General features: G+C 51.4%; 9 protein-coding genes across 9 annotated transcripts; 4 read left to right on the top strand and 5 right to left on the bottom strand.

The window, feature by feature from the left end:
* On the top strand, window positions 1-682 carry KD926_004870 (HIT-like protein; the record flags this gene model as incomplete). The annotated part of the gene is made up of 2 exons (XM_053095378.1): window positions 1-291; window positions 408-682. Coding segments are annotated over 2 exons (393 nt in total), but the record flags the coding sequence as incomplete, so codon positions are not given.
* A 197-nt stretch (window positions 683-879) lies between these two features.
* Window positions 880-4,835, bottom strand: KD926_004871 (putative histone deacetylase SIR2; the record flags this gene model as incomplete). The annotated part of the gene is made up of 10 exons (XM_053095379.1): window positions 880-930; window positions 991-1,115; window positions 1,177-1,382; window positions 1,439-2,328; window positions 2,493-2,630; window positions 3,097-3,264; window positions 3,331-3,510; window positions 3,569-4,123; window positions 4,187-4,497; window positions 4,583-4,835. 10 exons carry the CDS (start codon window positions 4,833-4,835, stop codon window positions 880-882), a joined length of 2,877 nt encoding a protein of 958 aa, XP_052949941.1.
* A 330-nt stretch (window positions 4,836-5,165) lies between these two features.
* On the bottom strand, window positions 5,166-6,433 carry KD926_004872 (ACL4 family protein; the record flags this gene model as incomplete). The annotated part of the gene is made up of 2 exons (XM_053095380.1): window positions 5,166-5,802; window positions 5,877-6,433. 2 exons carry the CDS (start codon window positions 6,431-6,433, stop codon window positions 5,166-5,168), a joined length of 1,194 nt encoding a protein of 397 aa, XP_052949942.1.
* Window positions 6,434-6,945: 512 nt separating this feature from the next.
* Window positions 6,946-7,752, top strand: KD926_004873 (RWD-domain-containing protein; the record flags this gene model as incomplete). Its single annotated transcript, XM_053095382.1, has 1 exon — window positions 6,946-7,752. The coding sequence occupies one exon, from the start codon at window positions 6,946-6,948 to the stop codon at window positions 7,750-7,752; it is 807 nt and encodes a 268-aa protein (XP_052949943.1).
* Window positions 7,753-8,287: 535 nt separating this feature from the next.
* KD926_004874 (LYR motif-containing protein) lies at window positions 8,288-9,503 on the bottom strand (the record flags this gene model as incomplete). Its single annotated transcript, XM_053095383.1, has 3 exons — window positions 8,288-9,157; window positions 9,225-9,385; window positions 9,449-9,503. 3 exons carry the CDS (start codon window positions 9,501-9,503, stop codon window positions 8,288-8,290), a joined length of 1,086 nt encoding a protein of 361 aa, XP_052949944.1.
* A 627-nt stretch (window positions 9,504-10,130) lies between these two features.
* On the bottom strand, window positions 10,131-10,804 carry KD926_004875 (E2 ubiquitin-conjugating protein MMS2; the record flags this gene model as incomplete). Its single annotated transcript, XM_053095384.1, has 4 exons — window positions 10,131-10,191; window positions 10,249-10,328; window positions 10,388-10,513; window positions 10,586-10,804. 4 exons carry the CDS (start codon window positions 10,802-10,804, stop codon window positions 10,131-10,133), a joined length of 486 nt encoding a protein of 161 aa, XP_052949945.1.
* A 518-nt stretch (window positions 10,805-11,322) lies between these two features.
* Window positions 11,323-16,788, top strand: KD926_004876 (putative endosomal peripheral membrane protein (Mon2); the record flags this gene model as incomplete). The annotated part of the gene is made up of 6 exons (XM_053095385.1): window positions 11,323-11,400; window positions 11,459-11,525; window positions 11,588-11,761; window positions 11,808-12,014; window positions 12,075-12,163; window positions 12,211-16,788. 6 exons carry the CDS (start codon window positions 11,323-11,325, stop codon window positions 16,786-16,788), a joined length of 5,193 nt encoding a protein of 1,730 aa, XP_052949946.1.
* A 382-nt stretch (window positions 16,789-17,170) lies between these two features.
* Window positions 17,171-18,937, bottom strand: KD926_004877 (vacuolar protein sorting-associated protein 26; the record flags this gene model as incomplete). Its single annotated transcript, XM_053095386.1, has 5 exons — window positions 17,171-17,415; window positions 17,750-17,866; window positions 18,005-18,029; window positions 18,100-18,572; window positions 18,718-18,937. 5 exons carry the CDS (start codon window positions 18,935-18,937, stop codon window positions 17,171-17,173), a joined length of 1,080 nt encoding a protein of 359 aa, XP_052949947.1.
* A 2,294-nt stretch (window positions 18,938-21,231) lies between these two features.
* On the top strand, window positions 21,232-21,994 carry KD926_004878 (gluconokinase; the record flags this gene model as incomplete). Its single annotated transcript, XM_053095387.1, has 2 exons — window positions 21,232-21,480; window positions 21,542-21,994. 2 exons carry the CDS (start codon window positions 21,232-21,234, stop codon window positions 21,992-21,994), a joined length of 702 nt encoding a protein of 233 aa, XP_052949948.1.
* Between the last annotated feature and the right edge of the window lie 770 nt (window positions 21,995-22,764).

Genomic DNA, 22,764 nt, shown 5'->3' on the forward strand with positions numbered 1-22,764 from the left:
TCAGACGTGGGTGTTTTTGTTTTTGGTTGAGTATTTTTTATTTTATATTTTTCTCCCCCTCGCGGTTTTCTCTCTCTCTTTTTTTCTTTTTTTTTCTTTCCCCCCCCCCCCCCCCCCCCTCTATCTCCAAACCTACACATATATCTATATTCTATGCTGATCGCCTGGTTCAGATCGGCCAATGGCTCCCTATTATCTCACGGGTCGCGATGCGAACACTCTTTGGGGAAGAGATTGTGTCCGAGTCTAGTTCGAGTTCGAATTGGAATTGGAACGTGGTGCAGAATAATGGTAATTCCCTTCCTCTTCTTTATTCTATGCAGTTTCCCTGTCTTAGACTGCCATCCGGCCTGCTTCTATGCATCTGTGTTTACGTATTGCATGGAATTTAATTTAACAATGAACAGGTGTCACCGCCGCGCAACTCGTCCCCCATGTTCACTTTCATGTGATTCCTCGGCCGGCGACGAATGCGCCGCCAAGCGGTGGGAATGTGAGTTTCGTGATGTTTGGCCGCGGTCAGAGGGATGAGTTGGATGATGAAGAGGGGGAGAAATTGGCGGCGTTGTTGAGAGAGGAGCTGGCTAAGGAGGTGGGGAGAGTGAGGGTGGAGGAGGGCGTTGATCTGGATCTGGAGAGTAGTGGTGATGACGGCAGGAAGGGGCCATTGGGGAAGCTGTGATGTTTTTTGTTTGGAGCGGCATCCTTCTCCTGGGTTGTTCTTCTTTGATCGGATGAGGTTTTTGAATCGGGCGATGTACTACATTCAGAGGCGTTGGCGCTTAATGGATTTGATTTATTTCATTTGCAGTATGGTTTGGGTTTGGTTTATGTCTCATCTAGATAGGATATATACTTTTGTTTAGATCATTCGTGTCTTCATTGCGATGCGGGACTTTCAGTTCCCGACTTGTGGTTCCTTGAGAAATACTGCAAAATGGATGTGTTAGACAGACTTCCGTAGCGAGCAAGTGTAGGATGTTAACTGACCTTTCTCCTAAAAGCGTTCAGGTCGTCGGCGCTGACCCCCTGGTCATCGCCCTTCTGTCGTCCAAGCGTCACGTCCGAGACTTGGCCTTCGGGGAGTCTTCGGTAGGTGATAAGTCGACGTGCCCCTATTTGAACTGTTAGCACCCGCCTGCAGGTAGTGAAGAAATCTATGAATATGGCACTTACAGTTGTTGAAGGGTTGCACTGAAACGCTGACAACCTCTAGGTCTTGGTGCATAGGAATCATCAACTTCACGTCTTCATCGCCGGATGTAGGCATCCACATGCACAGTCGCCCGTCCGTGACGAGGGTCTGCGAAGCGAATTCCAGAATATCGTGCAGCATTGCCTCGAACCCGTACGGTTTCTTGGGGGCGATATAGCCCGGCCGGCTACAGTCACTGTTAGACGCAATTGAAGGGTAAGAGCAGACGTGGTGAATGCATACTAGTGAGCCGGTACGCCATCAATGACCACCTCTTCCTTCCCACGGCCATCACGAGTTCCAAGAACCCGAAGACCCTCACGCACTCCATAAGGCGGGTCACAGATAATGCCGTCCAAGAACTGGCGGTTGAACAGGGGCGTATTTGTCAGATCCGAAGTAAACGCATCCACGAATTTGCTCGACGTTCCATACTGCTTGAAGTTCGATGCCAGCCCAATCGGGTCTCCCTTCTTCGTCTCTCGACCGCGAAAGCTGCGCCCATCGATATCTGAGCCGAAAGTCAAGCCCCCAAAGTGCGCCGCCGCTACACAAAAGCTCCCCGTGCCAACGAACGGATCGTAGAAGAGTCTTCCGGGGCCCGCGTGCACCATATTGGCCGTGACGAGACTCAGCTCGGCATCCATGGACGTTGTGCTGATATATCGACGCTTTTTTAGATCATACTTGTTCACGATATCCCGATGACTGTTTGCGATCCAACGACCGAAGTAAATACCCTTCGGCTCTAGATTCAGCCCCTGAGGGCGCGGCGCATCAGGATATTTCACTGCGGATTCCACCTGCGAGAGATAGTCTTCGTGAACCCAGAAATCCTCGTCTGGATTCTTCATGCGGATGGGACCCGTGAAGGCCATGTAGGAGAAAGACTGAATGATTTCGCGCCTCTGCTCCATGCTGCGTTTGCCGCTGAAAGACTCTAGGCTGAAACGGAACGAGCGCTCTTTGAACTCGCTCCAGCGGTGCTCCGTCCGCCTGCGGTTGTCGGCGTGCACTTCATCGTAATTGATGCCGTGGCCCCAGAGCTCGAAAATGTCCTTAACTAGAATGCTCCGCGAGACGAGAGTTCTCGCAGCTGTTTCATCGGGGAGTTTGACGATACAATATGGTGACTAGAAGCGCGGTTAGTTGGTGATGCATATCTCTTGGACGGATCGCGGGGTGAAAATATCTCCAAGGTGGGGGGAATTCGGTGCAGTCAAAGCTCAATTGATAAGGGAAGAAAGCAACGGGGGAACAAAAAAAAAGGTAAAATTAAATTGAAAAAGACACCTACAAATTGATCATAAGAGACAATCTCCAGATCAATGCCCGCTAGAGACGCCAGGGCATTGATCTCCGGCCGCCGAAACGTCTCGTGGGCTTGCGCGAAGCGGATCAGATATTCCATGACGATTGCGTCCACTAGGCCGGACTGCGGCCCTGGGGATAAAGTCGTGTATTTTCAATCGAGACCCTTGTAACACGTGGATGGTTGCCTCTTCCCAGATGCTGTTCTGGTGGGGAAGAATTTGGAAGGGAAAGTTTTTTTTCTCTCTTGACGTTGCCGGAAAGATCCCGCTTTCTCTTTGATGCGCTCGATGACCACAGCCCTCCACAACCTACGGGCCTCTTGCTTGTCGATGCAAGAAGTTGTGAACTAAAACATGGAGGAAGAACTCAGATTCTCAATTGTCAAAAAGCCAATCGCCTTCTATCAAAGAGTTTATCAAACAGCAAACCGCAGCAGCCCGAAAGATATCTGTATCTACGAAAAGTCCATTCAAAATCAAACGCAAATCAATCCCTCATAGTCCCTTGCGAAATAACCCGTCGAGATACGCCGTCTCTTGAATACTAAAGAGCTCCGTGACAAAACACCGCCGCTATACGCCAACAACCTTAAACACATGTCGTGATTCATATCCTTCCACTGGAGTCACATCAACCTTCTCGCCCTGGGGAATCATCTCGTGCTTCAACTCCCAGCCAGCTCGGCGAGAAAGCTCGGACACCACCACGTCGCAGTCGCCTAGCAAGTCGATATCGAAGCCAGTGTGCGATACAGGCTGGGTTATGGTCAGCTTGGGATCCACTTTCTCTGGGGAAGGACACGGTTTGTTTCTGGTACTTACGGTGCGAGAAATGTAGATCTGAGGCACGGTGCGAGGCAGCACCCCCGGTACTTCCGCTACAGGGGCCACTTTCAACGAGGTCCCAATGACAATCACCAGGTCCACCTGGTCGCGGTCATGATGGAGAAGACGATGGCCGAACTCGTCGGGAAGGTCCTCGCCGAAGAAGGTGATGTCCGGCTATTTTTATATCAGCGAATGGAGAAGCAAGCCAAGCGCACATCATCTATATTCATACCTTCATCACACCCGGAGTGGGAATTTCATAATCTTCTTCTTCCGAGCTGTCCTCGCCTTCATTCTTGCGGCTTTTGTGTGTTCCGTTGGTGCTACGTTTGCGCTTCATGCCCTGCGCCTTCAAAGCATCCTCCGCGATCTTCTCGCGGCATACCGTACACTCAGGAATGACCCCCTTCTTGATCTCGTCGAAAATTGCATCTCCCTGGACTTGATACTTGCACTTCACACACGTGGCGGACGCAAAGGAGCCATGGCATTGGACAATCTTTTCGGGAAGCACGCCTGCATTGGCCTCGATATTGTCAATGTTCTGGGTGTAGTTGGTGAGGAGTTTCCCCTTGTCCTGCAGCAGCCGAATGAACCCGTGGGTCGGCGAGTATTTCTTCTCGGTAGGCAAGATGTCCTTTGCGATCGAGAAGAAGATACTAGGATCCTCGCGGAAGACTTGAATGTCAAAGACTTCCTGCGGATCGCTCAGACCGAGATGCTCCAATTGCGAATAAAGTCCGGTGTCTTTCGATCGAAAGTCGGGAATACCGAGACTCGTAGAGATCTAGAAAGCCAGTCAGCGCAGGTCCTTCACGACATTCGCATTTACAGGACAGAAGAGACTCACGCCAGCACCCGTCAGCACGACGATGTTCTTGGATTCTTGAAGTAACCTGACCGCATCCTCGATCGTATTGTACTGGGGAAGTTTCTGACGCCTGGAGAATTCCCGCGAGATCGCGATCGCTAGGAGAGGATGATAAGCCTCATCCGGCGCGCCTTCGAGGAAAGGCGGGGGCATGATGCCGAACGCCGTGCAGAGCTTCTTAGCGGTCACTGTATCTTGGCCGATGGTTTCTCCAACAAAGGCAGCCTTGCCGATTTCATGGAGCCGATTTCGGAAAGCAACGGCCTCTTCCAAGGTGCAAGCATCGGGCACTGTTCAAGCCAAACGGCGTGGAGTGAGCTGGGTGAATGATAAAGGATATGGGCGCGCATGGACCAGGCTATCAAAGAAGCTTACCTCCGTCGCGCAGCTGATCATCGCGAAGAACCTGGATGGCATCTTCGTAGAGAGACTGGGTCTCCCACTCGTCGCCCGAGGCGTCGCTATCGGTCTCGTACTCCGACTGAGACACGTCTTTATCCACCGCGACCACCGTCTCCGTTGTGAGATTCGTCTCGTCGTCCATGTCCGCGGCGGACATGTTGGCGGCATCCACCTCGATCTTCTGCAACGACGAGGGCTCCCCGCCGGGCGCTGGTACCGGGTCCATCCTGTCAGGGAGATCGGACACTTCCAGCAGCCTCGAAAACAACACTTTCACTCACATTGGGCTATTTGCCACGCATCGGTCGAACTGCCGGGTCAAATTTGGCTCTGCGATTTGTCCGGGGAAAGCGGTCGGCCCGGGGTTTTTCCGATCGCCTGATCTGATTACTTTTACTATGTCTTTAGTTCGAGTACTAGTATGTCCTAGTTCTAGTGTTCAAGGCTCATCGACTGGAATTCTCCTTTCTTTCTATTGGTATCATGTCATAAAGGTGCTTTTTTGGGTCTCATCACAATATACTCTTTCCCTCCCCCTGTGCAGTGTTGTCGTTCTTCATGAATCCGCCATCTCATGGTCCCCGTCCGACTCGGCCTCGATCTCCTCGTCGGACCAGTCCTCCTCTCCTTCCTCGCCCTCTTCCTCGTCCATCTCCTCTCCTAGTTCCTTGTTCATGTCCTGGACCAACTCCGTGGCGTGTTCCTTCAGCCTCTCATCCTCATACTGGAGCACTTCGTAGAGAGCCAGACCCTGCTTAAGCCATTCTCGACTGGCGACAAGTGAGGCCTGTCGTTTAGCCTCGGGCGATTCCTCCGCCTCGGCGTCTTTCGGGGCCTGCTGCTTCTCCGCCAGAAGGTAGAGACACCATCCTCCGAGATACCATGCTTCCACACTCTGGTCGTCTTCGAGAATCAAACGCTCTAGAACCTCCAGGGCCTCGAGTTCCATAGTCACCTCCATGAGCAGACGGGTCAAACTGATGCGAGTCGCAAAGTCCGGAATGGTGAGGTCATCGGGCGGCAGATCCTTCCATATAGCCAGACTTCTCGTGAGTGCCTCTCGGGCATCGTCTGTTCGCAGCTGTGAGATCCGAATGGAGGCAAGGGTTTGCAGCACCTCAGGCGCCTTGGGGTTGGCCTTGAGAGCTTCCGTAATTAAAAATTCGCATCGGCTTTCCGCATCTTCCTCCCATCTAGTCATTGTCAGCAACTCCAAACCCGCAGAGCAAAGCAACAAGGAGCTCCAGGGCAATCGTAGGCGACTTACGAAAGGTCGGTCATGTAGATCTCCGCCACGCCGCACAAGGCGTTGGCCAGCTTCCGCTTCTTTCCATCCAACTCAATGGCATTCGCAGGACTAGCGTTCGCTTCCAACTGCTCGATCACATGTCGAAGGGCAGAGACACCCTTCTCGAACCACTGCACGCTGTCCTTGCCTCCCGACTCACTCAATTGAGCCAGCCATAAGAACTTTTCTGCCCCGCCGCCCTGGGACTCGGGTATCGTGCCCGTCGGATCGAGCTCAACCGCATGCAAAAACTGCTCCCGCGCAGTATCGATGTCTCCCAGTTCCACGTAGATCTCGCCGACCAGGTTCAGGGCGGAAAGCTGAGCGGGCGAATTGGCCGGCGCATTGTCGAGGGCCTGTTGGGCTAATCCGAGCGCGCCATCGGCCTGTCCCGTTTGAAGGAGGATTGTCGCTTGGTCGAGTAGCTTCGAAGGGTCTTCGTTCATTTTCTGTTTCGAGACGGAGCCACCGGCGCTGAGAACGGATTTGGATTTAGAGCTCTTCTTCTTTTTCTGGGGTGGTCTGGGTTTGCCCATGATATCACTAGCGGACAGGGAACAAAAAGAAAAGAATATATAAATCAAGAGAGAGAGAGAGAGAAAAGAAAAAAAATTCAAGATGTAAACGTACTCTTTAATTCCAAAGAATGGGCAATATAACAAGAGAGGTTCAACTTTAGCAAGTATTCAATATATAAAGACGGGGAGAGTCTTGTCTTTGCCGGTCGAGAAAAAAGAGGATTCCCTTTTCGGGTCGAACAATTTTGGGCGGGTTCTTATCGTGTTTGCTCCGTTTGCATGTGGGACTGAAGATTCAATGGACTCGACGGCCTGAAGTCCTGCCCTGTCGTCCCCAAATCCCGCCTCAAGGGAATCTCCTGTCGCCGTTCATTTTTCTCCGTCTCTGTCTGTGACGAGACTCCGATCGCCTTTTTTGTTTCGTGCATGCTCCACGTTGAAATCCCTTTTCGCCGACTTTAATCCCTCACACCCACCTTAGTCCCTCGTACCCCTCCATACTATCCGCACGGCGGCAGAATTGAGGCAAAATGGGCCGCGAAGACCAGATCGAAGAGCGCGAGGTGCTCGACTCGATTTTCCCTGAAGAAATCACAGGTAAGTACCAGAAAAAAAAAGACAATCACCACGATCGCGATTCCCTGCGCATCAAACCCCTCATTTTCCCCACCGGCACTAATCCAAGATCTATCACCTATTTAGACATATCTGACACCGCATACCGGATATCGATCGCTCTCGATACGCCCGAAAATGAAGTCGAAGAAACAGAACAACCGGTGCTCGTGCTGCAGATCTCGTACCCGCCTAAATACCCCGACGTGGCCCCGGAGCTAGACATCTCGGCCCCTCCTAACGCGCCGAAACACCCGCGGCTAGATATCCAGGAGGATCGGGACCAACTGCTCGAGACGCTGCAGCCGACGATCGAGGAGAATATCGGGATGGCGATGGTGTTCACGCTAGTGAGCGCGCTGAAAGAGAGCGCCGAGCAGCTCATGTCGGAGCGGGTAAACGCCGTGCATGCGCAGAAGGAGATGGAGGCTGCGAAGGTGGAGGAGGAGGAGAACCGCAAGTTCCAGGGCACGGCTGTCACTCGGGAATCATTCCTAGAGTGGCAGGCGAGGTTCAAGCAGGAGATCGAGGATGATGAGAGGAGACAGAAGGAAGAGAAGGAGGCGGACGACAAGAAATCGAAGACGAAGACGCCGGCGAAGGAAGAGAAGAAACTGACGGGTAGGGAACTATGGGAGCAGGGATTGGCTGGAAAGGCCGACTTTGATGAAGAGGAGGAGAGTGCTTTGCCGCCTGTTGAGAAGATGAAAATAGCTGCTTAGGAAGTCGGCTCTTGAGCAAAGCCTTCTTATTTCCCTCCTGCCCGGAATGTTCAGTTCTTACGTTTCAGCGCTATGCCAGCAAGTGTGGTCAATGTAAATACATATTATCCTTGATGAAAAACTAGGAGAATTAGAGATCAAGATTATATATTTTGACCATGTACATTGCTCCTAGATGAGACTGTCGTCGAACCAATCTTCCAACTATGTCAATAATGCACGGCTGCTGTTATGTAGACCCCGAATCCGATATTCGTAGACAGCCGAATGGATCTGCATGCTCGCATTGAAGATGGAAGGCGAATACTGATGAGCTTTAGCCTAGTATATGCGAGGCACTTTTAAGGGAAGTGTTCGCCTGCCATATCTTTCGTGCGGCGTACCGCGTAATGCCAGCTGTTTGACGTCGAGACAGCGCCTGTACATCCAAATGTTCGAGTTGCTTGTTTGCCACGAATTGAGGATGTAATGGGTGCGTGATATGTGCAATGGATGAATCTCAGACAGCACTTAACCTGATCTGACTGAAAAGTATTCACACCAGTACCCGACGAAAAAGGTTCCGTAGTGATCTACTTTTCCTCATTCTGCTTTCCCTCTCTGCTTGCTTTCTCTCCTTCTGTGTTTGCTTTCTCTCCCTCTCTGCTCTCTTTCCCTCATAATCTGCTATCGCCTTCTCTATTCTCTTCTTCTCTGTTCTCTTCTTCTCTAACACCAGCACCCGACGAAAGTACAGTGGGGGTGAACTGCTTAGCCTCTTTCTGCCTTCCCTTATTCTGTTTTCCCTCACTGCTTCCTTTTGCTCCTTCTCTGCTAATTCGCGCTCAGCAAGAACGACTTTCCACATTTTTTCGGCTAGTGCTCGGTTCTTCTGATCTGAGGAGAGAATCTGTTTCTCAACAGCCAAAAAAGCATCCTCAACCGGCGAAGTCCAATCGGCATGTTCCCGACAACCGGTCAATACATCCCACATGTCTTCGTCCTCGGTAAAGAGTAATTCCGACTGTAATCTATGACGACGCAGAACCAAAGCCCATCGCTTGTTAAGTTTGGTTCTAATCACGCCACTGAGGTTCTTTGGTTGGTACTTCTTGATGCGCAAAAATGGTATGCCTCGCGCACTGACAAACCTAGGGATGTGGCGCTTGCCTCTCACGAAGGGACGGGGACGGGAGAGTATAGGTTCTGTATCTGGATGATGATGGGCAGTAAGATCTTGGTGGCGTTGGAATTCTGCTTTCTTTCGTTCTGCTTTGTTCGGAGGTCTAGCGGGTCTTGCTTCCGCAAGTGCTTTTTGCGCCGTAAGCTTTCGCTGTTGGATCGACTGCGCTTCTGCGAGGAGGTCCGTAATGCTTTGTATGCCATTCTGGTTTCCGTGGGCAGCCGAGTGTAAGAGGTCGAAGGCCTGCAAATTGAAAGAGAGAAAGAAATGAGCTATTGGACCACTGAACGAGGGAAAGAAATGGGGGTACCTCGTATCCAGCTTTCAACGCATTGACAGACTGGGATGGACTCTGAAGTTTCTTGTACCTCCGGAACCTTTGTCTAATGAGGGATCTAGAGGTGTTGAGCTCGGGAATAGTGGTTGGTAAGTTGGCGCATTGTCGGAGAAGCCCCCGGTAAAGAGCTAAGCCTAGAAAACAAGTATTTTGTTAGCATGCTATGGTATGGACACGATAAGCCGTGAGGAACTTACATGCAAAACGATGCGCCCCCGAATACTTCGGGACTACTGATTTGTGAAACGCCATGCTCTTCGGAGGTTGACTTGACCTCTGTTGCGGAAACGAGTAGATGCCGCGGTCGGTCACGTGCAGGTACCCTCATTCATTCCGCATCTCATCGATACTAAATCTACACCCTCCCTCTAGTGTACTAAAGGAGTACCGGGTCTTATCATCCTTTTCGGACTTGGTGACTTACTTCAACACCCGGAATTTGGGTTTAATGGTCATGGGTCCTCACGACTCACTGCGTGTTCACTTTCAGCCAGCATCACATAGAAACATGATAGCCATTCTTGAATTTAACAATTATCATCATGCAGACGCATAGTTGAAGTTGATATCTCGTTGCATCTTGTAATAAAATATTACTAGTCGGTCATTGTGGGCTTAGCCCAAACTTACGAAAGCAACAAGGTTCATTGCGCAAAGAAAAGCAGGGAAGCAAGGAATAAGATTCTAGGTTGTGATATATTTGAAGCTAGGCTTCAGAAGAAACCACGCCATGCCCGCCATAATGCAAAGACTGTACACGCTCTAATAAGCCAAGGAAGCAAGAAGTACATGAACCTGACACAAAAACCAACCATAGTACTCCGAATCGGGGTCCCGGGCCATGTACAAGGCGAGTTTTATTTTGTGTTATTTTTTTTTTTAGAAAGTCGAGCCCTCGGGAGGTTGAGCGAGCTTCTTATGTTGCGGAAGGGCCATATACCTAGGAGGAGCGTGGGTTGGATTTAGATCATCATGGAAAATAGCACAGCTTACTCACCTTCTGAGCTCAAGCAAGATAGTCTCCATGGTATTCTCGCGCTTCCATTGGGTAAGACACGGGAGCTTTGTCGGATCGACCTGGGCGAGTATAAGAATCACACCACTCCGATGTTTCCAGAGCACATAGTGGGCGTTACCTTTCCGGTTCGGGCATCAACGCAAGGCAGATTGACCCGCGAGATAAATTGCAGGGTTGGGGGGTTGTCGGGGTAGTCGGGACCACAGTGGATGTTTACACTGTAGATTCGGTTCTCATGGACACTCTATATCATCATACGGGTCAGCGAAGCTGGTCTATGGAACCACTGTAGTGCAGGTTTAGGGCGAGAACAAACATGAGGAGGGCCAAGAATGGTTCCATTCCAGTTACTCATCATCACATCATCTCCATCTGCTAGACCGTACGAGCATGCCTCTGGGAGTTGCATCAGTATCCCTATCTCTGGTGAGTTGACAGGCATTGGGGAGGGCTCGTATCTACCTGCGCCTTGGCCCTTCTCGCCCCTCTCTAGCTCGTCGAGGAGTTTGAAGTTTCTGGGGATTTTGGCACCCATTGTGTGAAGGTCGAAAGATAATGTTGTGGGGAGTATCAACAAGGGATTTGGCCGGGGAAGGGTCGGGGCGGATGGGAAGAGGGGAATCTATGAACGAGGCGAAGGAGGGGCACCGTCGACTTTATCCCACCTTGACGGACAAGGCGTATCGTCCCGGTTTCCTGCAGACCCGGACACGTGATGATAACGGGGTGCCCATGTCACGTGGGGCCCTATCTCCGCTGGTGCCTTGGCATTGCCGGAGATGCCACTGTTGAAGTACCACTGCGACTTGTCGAATGCCGGCAGTGCCATCGCAGAATCGCGTATCCGGTCTACGCATGACTTGTTTGTCGAGACAAGGTGTATTTTACTAGCCAATTCCGAAGTTGTGTCGGTCGCGCTCGCTCCAGCTCTCGTTCTGTTGCCAGATATCCTGTCAACAACCCCATAAAGCTACCTTAGCTTGCTACCTGCTTGATAGATCATCAATTTGAATGGTGGCGTTTGCCATGATCTAAACCAACCACATCTCGGAAATGTCCTCCCAGCTCTTGCAGGCGGAGCTCTTGAACCTGATACAAGAGTCCAAGAGAAAGAATGCCGACCTGCGACACGTAAGCTCTACGAAATAGGGATACATGTCATGGTGCCTATGCTGACCCCCAAGTGTAGGCGGCCGAAGAATCACTCAATGAGCTGAAAAGCTTGCCATCGACTTCTGAGTCACAGATCTCGGCAGGTAAGTCCGGACGCTTACATGGTTGGTTCCTTTTGGTGGGAGATGTACTGAACTCCCGCGAGATCTTGTACGGAAGCCGAAATTTGTCGACCCGTTCATCTTAGCCTGTCACGCTCGCCATGCAAGGCTTTCGGGGATCGGAGTCATCTGCCTCCAAAGGCTAGTCGCGTCGCGATCACTACCTTCCCAGAGACTGGAAGATGTCCTCGGCGGACTGAAAGAAACGACTCACTTGAGTAAGTCTCTAGTTTCTTACGTTAATCGCGTTACTGACGTGTCAAGGCTTGGACATCCAATTGAAGATCCTGCAAACACTCCCCGCGCTATTGCAGCACTATTCTGATGATCTTGGTGGTGAACTGCTTGTGAGCACACTCGAAATATGTGCCACTCTGCAAACAAGCAAGACCCTTGCGCTTTCTAGCACGGCTGCCGCCACGCTTCAGCAGCTAGTTGTTTCAACTTTCGAGCGAGTTCCCAACGAGGACAGTGCGTTTCCCATGTTATAACTCGCTGAGCTGCCTAAGCTGGTCGCTGACATGGATATAGAAACCTGGGATGAGTCCAAACCAACAGTAACAGTCAAGGTCGAAGGTAATCCTATTAAGATAGGACACTTTGCACATGATGCCTTGCGAGTAAGTTATAAACCTCGCCGCACACCTTGAACGTGCTGACTTCTTAGGTCTTGGACGATCTCTGCCGCATAGTTGATGGCGAGCAGCTCCATTTTCTGCGTATCAAGGCTCTGTCTCCAACGTTCACTCTCGAACTCATCGAGAGTGTTCTTATCAACTCTGGCCGTTTATTTATTGGGCATATGGAGCTCGCGCAAGTTTTGAGACTCCGGCTTATGCCGATGATCGTGAGGTTCTTATCTGAACGACATGACTTCGCTTTGACGGTCCGAGTTTGTCGGATCCTTCTTGTGCTTCTCAAAAGGCACATGTCCCTCCTCACTGCCGAGTGCGAGATGGCATTGGGCCTTCTCACGCATTTACTTGAACCCGATGGTACCTCGCCGTGGAAACGAATTCTTTGCATGGAGGTTTTCCGTGGGCTATACGCAGAACCAGGGCTTGTGAGACTCATTTTCTCACTTTATGATGGCAAGGATGGAAGGAAATGTATCCTTAAGGATCACATGGCCGCACTTGTTCGTCTATCGTCTGAAAAGCCCTCGTTGATTGGTGTTAGTAGCCGTTCTACCGTGCCTTTGCGGACCGATCATTCCAGGTCCATCACCGAAGAGCAAATTACTCTTGAAGCAGGTGGACTTGCTGGAGTCATTGGAACCAGTGTTCCATCCACTGATGCTAGTGTACCGGGTATCAGTAGCCAATGGAGTGTTGTTCGCACGCAGTATCTGGAATTGCTCGATAAGACGGAGCCACCATCCCCGCCGGAAACATACATTTACAGTCTTGTGTTGAATTGTATCAGCTCATTTGCCGAAGGGCTTGCAAGATTCATACTTCCGTTGACGGTGCCTGACTTGAAGCAGAAGAGAAAGAATCGGATCACAGGTGCCGATCAAAATGCAGGACCCACTAGCCCCGTCAGTCCTTCCCACGAAGGTCAAAGGACGAATTCAATCAAGAATGGCCAGAGGTCCGGAGCCAAGAAAACCCCCATCCCCCTCAACCCGCTTCAATTAGAGTCTCATCCCCAACTTGGGGCAATCAAGACTTGTGCGGGAATCATCGAAAACTGCTGGCCTGCTGTTTTGGCAGCGTGCTCAACCTTTCTCTACGCATCGTTAGATGATGACTTTTATCACAATCTCGTCCGCTCTTTTCAGAAACTAGCCCATGTGGCAGGTCTTCTGCGGTTGTCCACTCCCAGGGACGCTTTTTTGACAACACTTGGAAAAGTAACTGTACCAGCCGAGACTGGTGCTGCTAAAACGGGGTCTACCTCGAAAACTGGCTCCACATCCCTTGCCAACCAAACAACTGATGAAAAGCGGAAAAGTATACCAGCACCCACCCTAGGGTCTCCCGTACCTGAGGCCTCTGGAACCGCTTTTGATAAGACGCCTGTATCTCTCAGCACCAGGAACCTTCTATGCTTACGTGCCTTACTTAATTTGGGAATTGCTCTTGGCCCTACCTTGGACCAGCCGGCCTGGTCGATAATTTTGGGGACACTCCAGGACACAGACCTATTAATCGGTATAGCGTCAACGAAAACAAATCCCGCCCTCAACAGTACGGCTGAACCATCATCCGTCACAGGAAGTGATGTTCCCAAAGCTAACATTGGGAACGAGATCATTGCCGTGCAGGCAGCCTCAACTAAGCTTCTTGAAAGCACAAGTGACTACCCGGGCAGCTCGTTCCAGGATCTCTTGGCTGCGTTGTTGAACCTTTCTGAAATCACCGAGGAATCCGATCAACCGGCCACTCCTGACCTCAATTCGAGTCCTGGCCGGTCGCCGCATCAACGTCCCGGACTGATGCGCCAGAACACCCGTCGTGTCTCTCTTGCACTGGGTAAATCAAAAACCCAGGACGAAGAACTGCGGTTCGTCTTGGAAAAGTGCAATGAAATAGGCAGGTCCAACCTGGAGAGACTTTCATCGCTAGAGGAAAGTGACTGCGCCGCCTGGGAACTTTTGACAGGAAGGCTCATGTCGAGTGCGGCGGATAGAGAAATAAGTCAGAATCTTCGCCTGCGCGCCAATGAAGTTCTGAATAGCCTCATATTTCAGACAATGAAACAGACGGCCGATGACATTGATCAAACACGAAATTCCCGGCAAAAGAGGAACCTCGAGACACTCAAACAGCAAATTCAATTGCTCTATGATGCCAGTGCCTGTCGGCAGGGCTCTCCTACTGGGCCTATCATCGAAATACATAGTCAGAGTTTGGAGACGTTGAAAAGTATCCTAGAACAATATGCGGAGACATTTGTCGATGGCTGGTCCATCGTCTTTGATCTCATTTCGAGTGTCTTCGGGGAATCTGGAACAGAAGGACGCCAAAGAGCGTCGGTCAGCAGTAAAGATCGCAAAACTTTCCTGTTGGCAGATTCGCACCAGCTCATCCGCATTTCATACAAGTCTCTGCAACTAATTGCGTCCGATTTTATTGCACTTTTGCCGTTGCCTTGTCGGCTGGACCTTGTGGAGTCGTTTTCGAAGTTTGCTATACAGCAGCAAGATTTCAATATCTCGCTAACTACGACGTCCTCTTTCTGGAATGTATCCGACTTTCTCCAGGGCCAAATCGAGCGATTTTCTATCGAATCCAGTGTCGACGCTTCGGTCAGCGAGGACATGCTTGTGATACTGGCTAAGAACGAAGATCATTCTATCTCTCGAAATGCCCTCTGGTTATTACTCCTCCTACGGATTGTGGACCTTGCTACGGATAGCAGATCGGAAATTAGGAATTGTGCGGTGCATACCCTTCTTCGAATCTTCGACGCCTACGGCCAACAATTATCTCCTAAGGCATGGCGTTTATGTCTCAACCGGGTTCTTTTTCAGATGACAGATGAACTCGAGACCGAGTTGAACTCTGCAAAAAGCACAGGGGCACAGGGTAGCCCAGACGAGCTAATCTCCTGGGTGGAAACAGCCGTTGTCACGATCAAAGGGTTCTCGGGTTTATTGACAAACTTCTTCGAAGCGATCACCAAGGATGAGGAATTCGACCAGTCCTGGAAACGCCTGCTAAACCACTGCCAGAACCTGACAGCGCTCAACTCTTTGGAGCTTAGCGAAGCCGTATTTACCAGCCTGTCAAATATTCTTCTTCGGGTGCAGCCTCCCAATGTCCTAAGCAAGCAGTCCCTGGAAGCGGCCTGGTTACTATGGATTAAAGGCCATCCCGCCATCCGAGAAGATTTGTTGGACCTAGAGCGTCCGAACCAAGACGCCTCGATAGCCTACTTAAAGACTTTCCAGCAAGTCTATCGTTTGTATCAGGACGAAATGACAAATTCTCACGTCGAGAAGATCCTTCAGCACATTCAGCTTCTGGCATGGAACTCCATCTTTCCACGGTATTCGCCGGACATCGACCGCCCGTCTAGCTTGCAAGCATTGATCGTCGACTGCATCAAAACGATTTGTGTGGACAAAGAGGATTCCCAGGCGGAGATTCTCACCTGTCTTGCAAATTTTGCCGATTCCGCCTTGTCGAGATGGTCGCCGAACAGTGACTCAAGGGTGCCGACCTATGTTGCATTCTCAAAAAGCGTGATCGACCTTCTGAGTTGGTACATTGCCGAATTTGGAATTAAGAGGCAGGTCTTTGCCAATGACTCCCTCTCAACTGCTCTGGAGCATCTCGCAAACCCTGTCTCTCAGAAGTACGAATGGCCCGGGAAAGACCGCGAGCCTTCCTTATGGCGAAAGTCCACTACCGCATCGCTCAGCATCCTTGAGGTTGCAATTCCTTACGTGGAGAAGCAGTACGAAGAATCAAACCATGCCCAAATATCTCGTTTCTGGGCAGTCGTCGTGGATCTCACCAATGGCATAGTCTCTGCTCAAGGATATCGAACCGTGGCAATTCCGCGAGCCAACATACTCGCCGATGAGACTTTCGACGTCGATGCCTTCCAGAGATTAAAGACGCTGGTCATCCCAGCCCTTGGAGCATCTATCATCCCGGATGCCATCCGGCGCGATTTCGCCTGCGCCCTGCTGTCCTCATCCTTCATTTACCTCCCGCAGCGATTCGACCTTCCGGCCCAGAACCTGGAGACCGAACCCCTGCATGACCTCTACCAGGTGCGACCCGGAAGAACCTTCGATCCCACACCGACCTCGCGCACCAAGATGGCCTACGCCGTCATGGACACCTTGTTCGAACTGGCCTCGGCTCTCGCGCCAGAACGGAACCCCAGCGAGCCGCACACTTCTGCACGCATCCTCCTCGCCCGGTCCATCTCGCCGTACCTCATCCTCCGCACCGCCGTCTCCCTGAAGGGGTACATTGCCGATCAGCCTCTCCGGGGCCTCATGCCCCAGCCCACACCCGCGCGCCGAGCCCTTTTGCACTTGCTTCTGGGCATGGTAAATCTGCGCAGCGAGCCCACGGCCATCCCGCAGCCGCCGACGACGAGCCCCAGTCTCGCCGGACTCCCGGGCTCTGCGACGTCAGACGACCAGAGCCACAAGATGCATTTAGAATGGATTTATCCTCTCGTAGTGCGGGCGGTGCAGGTGGCAGGCAAGGAAAAAGATGACGGGGAGGTTCTTCATGCTCTAGGGAAGGTTCTACATGAGGTTGGGGGGTATGCATAGATAGAAAGATTCTAATTTTGTCCAACATACAATGTTCTGTTATTTGATTTCCATTTTCTATCGTATTGGAAGACCCCCTTCACCTTCCTACCTCATGCTCGGAATTGGGTGACATCGATAGATATTGCACAATATGGTAATTGGAATTGGTTACAGACTCGCTGATCGTAGATTGGGTTCGGATAGGAGCTAATAAAGATCTATCTCTTGGCACATGATGAAATGATACATGAACGGAGTAAGTAGGCTTGCTTATCTGGTCAAGGAGGGAGGGGGGCTCGTCCGTCACGAGACGAGACGAGACGAGAGAGAAGTGCAGGGATACAGTGGTAGGTAGGGTATATGAAGAACACTACAAAGACAATTCAGCAACCACCAGAATCTATGCGGCAGGCGCAGTGACTGGCGCGGGCTGGGTCTGGGTCTGGGTCTGGGTCTGGCTAGGATACGTCTCTCGTCCAGGACCGGCGGTGGCGGAACCGGGGGGTAGTTGCTGCTGCTGCAATTGCTGTTGTTGAAGTTGCTGCTGCTGGATGATTTGCTGCTGGGCGATCTGCGGCGTGGAGGCAATCTCGGGGGCCTGACGGTAGAGAACGATCTCGGACTGTTTGAAGTAGCGACGGGCATCTGTACGGGGTCAGTACTGAGTACCAGGCGGTTCTGAAACAAACGGGCAGAAACTGGGGACGAGTGGGGCCGACCACGCGAAGCCGCATCCCAAAGCGGGATGGCGTGGGGGTGGCCATTCGGGGCCTCCCCGTTCCCTGCTCAATTTCACGGCCCGAAAAGGGTCGCTCAGTAGCCGACCGGCTATTGATGGAACCCCCCCGTGGGATGCCTGGTGGGATGCGAAGATTTCGGGGCAGTCCGAGCCAACCCGCTCGGTGGTCGGTCCCTCTCAGGCGCCAATGCAGTCCCGAGTCCGGACGATGCATGACGACAGTTGCATAACATCACGTACCTTCGTCAATGAGTACCAGGCTGAGGTAATACCGCGTGGAGTACTTCTTGTTCACATCCCGGAAAGTGGGCGTCAAGTCGAATCCGCCAAGGAAAAGACGAATGGGAATGGTTTCACCTGCGAGCGATCAGCATGGGCTTCATCCAGTTTATCACACGGTCCGCCGCAGCCGGGGGGAAATCGACCAGTCAAGGCCCGGATGACCCCCGTTTAGCGGCATCAAAGAAGTCAAGCTAATGCAGTCAATCAACTTACCCCGTGAAGGAGAACCGTCCATAATCTGTTCAAAACTCCGAATTAGCTTCACATTTCTCGCCCCAACGGTCCTAGGTTCATCGGATCACACCAACCTCAAATCGCACCAACGTCTCGCTTTCATTATACTGGTTGGGCGGAGAGCCCGTGGTTTCGCGCCGGATGATGGAAAGCTCCATGTGTTTGATCTTCAACCGCACAAGGAGGAAATAGATGCGACCCACGATCACATCCTTCAGGTGGTATTTGGATTTGGAATATTCGAACTCGATGTGCAGGCAGTCCTCGATGCCGACGTCCATCTTGATCGGGCTGTTCGTCTCGGGCGGCATGCGATAGGAGTAGACCCAGAGGTCCTTCTCCCGGATCACGTCCGCCATGCGCCGGGAGACTGTCACCCGGACAAAATACCGCAGCTTCACGTTGATACCATTGTAAGACTCGTACTGTTTCTCGATGTTCTTGAAGTTAAAGGGGAACGTCTGCGGGTGTTGCAATTCTCCCGGCGCTGCGAGCTCCTGCACCAAGGAAAGGAATTCGTAGTGGTTGCCACGGTCGTAAAACATCTCTAGATCAGGCAGACACCATGCGTCAGCGTACCGGATCAATCTCATATACAAGTAGGGGGGGATGGCCGATGCATCGGGGGAACCGATTGATGGTGATGTATTTGCGCCTAGCAGCTGTAGAGATGCAACATTGTCTTGCCATACCAATTGTGCCGATGAACTGGACCTTGATGCCCGTGTGCTCTAATCGCCTGCCATCCTTCGGTCGCACCGTCACGGCACCCTTCACGGATTCGCCATCTTCGTAGAGAGGGACACGTTCGCGACGGCCCTTGTCAAGTTTGACGTCAACGGTCTGGCGCTCGTCGCTATCTTCGAGGACGACATCGATATCGACGGGGGTGGAGAAGAAGAGGGAGGTCATCGTGGGCCAGGTGGTCGAGCCGGCGGGGACAGAGGGAAGTAAATGGCGAAGACGATAAGGTTAGTCGAGGCTAGTCGGGATTGATCCGAGCAGTTGAATGTATTTGTCCGGCAAAAGCCCTGTCATGCAAGGAAGGAAAGACGCATTGGATTGAAGCTCCGGTCAGCTTCCAGCGATTGACGGCATCGCAACTGTTGGCGTATGCGGTATTATGTAAGCAAAGTCGGGATCCCCGCCTTCTCCAAAGAGAAGACATGCTTCTACTACTCACTACTCACTATACATCCCAGATCATTCGGCTTTCATGGACTGCGCATTCTAGATCATCATCGATATCCCACCGCTGGTAGGCGCTACTCCATATCAACAATTTGACAAAATCACGGGCATGCTCAAGTTTGTGAGCCTAGCCTACAGCGCATAACGCAGTGTTTACTACATCTGATAGCACATTGATCACTGGTCGGGGATTTCGGATCCTCGTTTTGAATCTGATTGACAGCACACGAGTGGCTGATCCTTCGCGCATGTTTGATGAAAATTTGCTTGGCCTGGCTCACAAGACCACCGATGATGACAGCGTCTTCAACCTTCTACCTACGGCGCAAACACCGGGTGGGTGAAACACATCAATACTGAACTTGATACCAGTCAACAGTCACATTCACATTCCCAAGGGTTATGTGTCCTTAGTAAGGTGCTTGGATGGTCACAAGCCTACAAATATTAGGTTTTGTCGGGTGGTCGGCGATGACCCTAGCCTTCTCTTTTGAGAACTCGACTCAAAATGCTCGAGAGAATATTGGATCTTCTGCGACAATCCGAGCATTGATTTAATTATACGGAGTATAGACCGATTGAATAAAAATTTCTGCCCAATGAGACAGTTGGGATGACGGACCTCCGATGCAATCTGGGAACTCTGTCCGGAGCCTTATGGGAGAGGATATTGGGAGCCGACTTACGCGCCCAACGGAAATGCTAGTACGGAGTAAATGCACAACAAAGAGCGGATTTACCAAGGAAACCCCATCATAGGCTGAAGCAACCGCCTGGAAAGCAATAGCGTGCCGTTGGAGAAGACGGGGAACCTAGCCGTCAGGTCAAGGTCATCGCAGTGATCATGCGGTAAGAAGCGACAGGGGTCGGGCCCAGGTTCGAGCCAGGCTTCCCCGGAATGATTGTTCTTGAGCGCAAGGCAGGTAGGTCATCCTGTCGGATTTCAGGTACCACCGGGCGGAAACACGGTCTAGGGAGAAATCGACAGATCCAAAATTTGACCTCCGCGGGGCTAAAGTACAGCCAGTCAGCGACACATCATGTTTGGGCGGCAGCGAACATCGGCAGATCGACTAGGAATAATTTTGTTCGCAACAGACGTCAACAGTGGGAGACTTGCGACTGCGTGCTCTTATGTATCCCACGGACTCGAGCGGAGACCGCGACGAAGCAGCAGAAGCGACGGAGAAGGCGGGAGAATCGTCGCCGTCGTCGATAGCGTGGGGGTTCCTCTCCACTGCGATACAGTATGGGAACCGTCACGAAACATGACATCATGCAGTCACCATTCTTACGGAGTATGCCTATTGCCTACTCAGCATGGACCGACAGGATTCTGATTATTATTCCTATGATTCTTGCGGATTGGACCGCCCTGCGTCCAGACGAGACAAAGTCACCGTCCGGGGCTGCACGGTGGCCACAGCCGGCAAATGAACCCAATAGTACCTCAAGGCAGGGAGAAATCAAATACCGCGGGATCGGATCTGCCGCTACTGACCAGACCGCTGGACTCCTTTGTCCACCCCCACTCGGCAGGTAATACTGTGGCATACAGAATAATCCCATCTGAATTCTGAACAGGGCACTTTCCCCCCCGGTACTCACCAGGCAAAATGGCAAACATGCCCGATAGCCAAAATTACGGGTACGGATGACCCACCGGCCCAAAATTCATACTTGAAGGAGCTTGATTCTGCCTCCGATGCGCCTGTCGTCTCTGCATTTTTCTTTTTCTTTTTCTATTATTACCCTTGGATCCTTCAGCCCTTTTCTTCTCTCCCTCGCTTTTTCTCCCTATATCCGTCCCTAAATCTCTCTCTCATCGGCAACTCCTGAGTACTACGACCACCACCGCCTCAGGGACCGTTTATTCCTGCAAACACTCTCCTGCCGCTCCACCAATCACATCCCTTCCGCGGAATTGCGCTGCCGGTTCCAGCGTCATACATTTCCATTGTTGGGCTGTCGGCTCTTTTTGAATTCCAATCCTCCTCAAGATCCCTTCATCCACCATGCTCTCCGCCGGGGAACGCCCTCAACCGCCTTTGGGCAAGAACGCTGCCGTTTTAGACATGGCTCGCAGTGCCTCTGTCTCCAAGACCTCCATGAACCATACCACCACCCCCATGTGGACGGAACCGCCCAAGCCCGAGAGTGTTCAGCATATCTGGGTCGTCACGGGCCCAGCCGGCTGCGGGAAAAGTACCGTTGGACGGAACATTCAGCAGGCACTGCAAGTCCCGTTCCTCGAGGGCGATGATGTAAGTTCACTCTCCCCTCACTATAGATCAAGAGATGGACTGACCATGTATGATTCTCTAGTTCCACACCGACTCAAACCGGGAAAAGATGGGCAGCGGCATTCCTCTCACCGACGCTGACCGCTGGGATTGGCTCATCTCTCTCCGCCAGGCCGCCATCGATGCGCTCTCCCCTTCGGAGGCCAACAACTACCTCCCTCCGTCCGGCGTGGTCGTCGCCTGCTCCGCCCTGAAGCAGAAATACCGCGACGTCATGCGCGTGGCCGCCTACGGCTCCCCGTCCGTTCAGATCCATTTCGTTTACCTGAAGCTGGACGAGAAGGCCCTCTTTCAACGGGTCACGCAGCGCCAATCGCACTACATGAAAAACACCATGGTTCAGTCGCAACTGCGGGATCTCGAGGAACCCAAGGGCGAGTGGGACGCGCTCACCATCGATGCCAATTACCCTCCCGAGCAAGTGCAGAGAGAAGTACTAGAGAAGGTGCGGGATAAGCTGGCTGAACAGAATTAGCCATCTCTCTCTTTCCCTCTCATTCTTATACCCGCTTTCTATCTTTCATCTATCTATATACCTTTCCGGGTCAAACTTTTGGGCCCCGATTCCCTCCCACAAGCATACCATGGGGGAATGCGTTGAATGATTGGTTTCTTTTGGGCTGGTTTTCTTGTGGAGTTTCTACACTTGCGATAGGTTCTGGCAAGCATGATATCGAACCTCAGGAGTTTCGTTTCTTATCTTGTTTTCTCGGCGGAGTATTATTCCTACCTAGCCTGGCCGGCTGTGCTGGCCATATACGCTTTGGTCTCTGTATATGTTTCAATTATCATAGAATCATCCTTTGTTTATCCATTGATTCCTCCAATTATGACGCCTGTATGTAGATCAACCGGGTTACTTGGTCTGTAGTAAGACGTCATTCGCGCGTTATGACATACCTACGGAGTACATCTCTCATTCTACAGAGGCCTGGAAGCAAGGTGAGAAGTAGGATTCTGATTGTTTCATAATTGATGCAGCATCATTGGTTCATCCATCGCTCGGATAGTCGGACATTGGTTCAGAAAGCCAGCTGCTCCTATATCCCAACATATCCTCATGCACGGTTTCTTCCTGACGATAACCTGCAAAAAAAAAAAAAAAAAAAAAAAAAAAAAAAAAAAATGTTTTAAATAAAATAAAAAAAAAAAAAAAAAACCCCCACGACCTACCAAAGAGTAAAATAAAAAACAAACAAAACAAAGGTTTTACTAAATTTTTTATTTTATTTTTAAAAGGCCCCG

This window comes from Aspergillus affinis (genome assembly GCF_023601865.1).
Source record: "Aspergillus affinis strain CMG 70 chromosome Unknown NODE_239_length_22764_cov_85_387165, whole genome shotgun sequence".
Taxonomy (NCBI): Eukaryota; Fungi; Ascomycota; class Eurotiomycetes; order Eurotiales; family Aspergillaceae; genus Aspergillus; species Aspergillus affinis.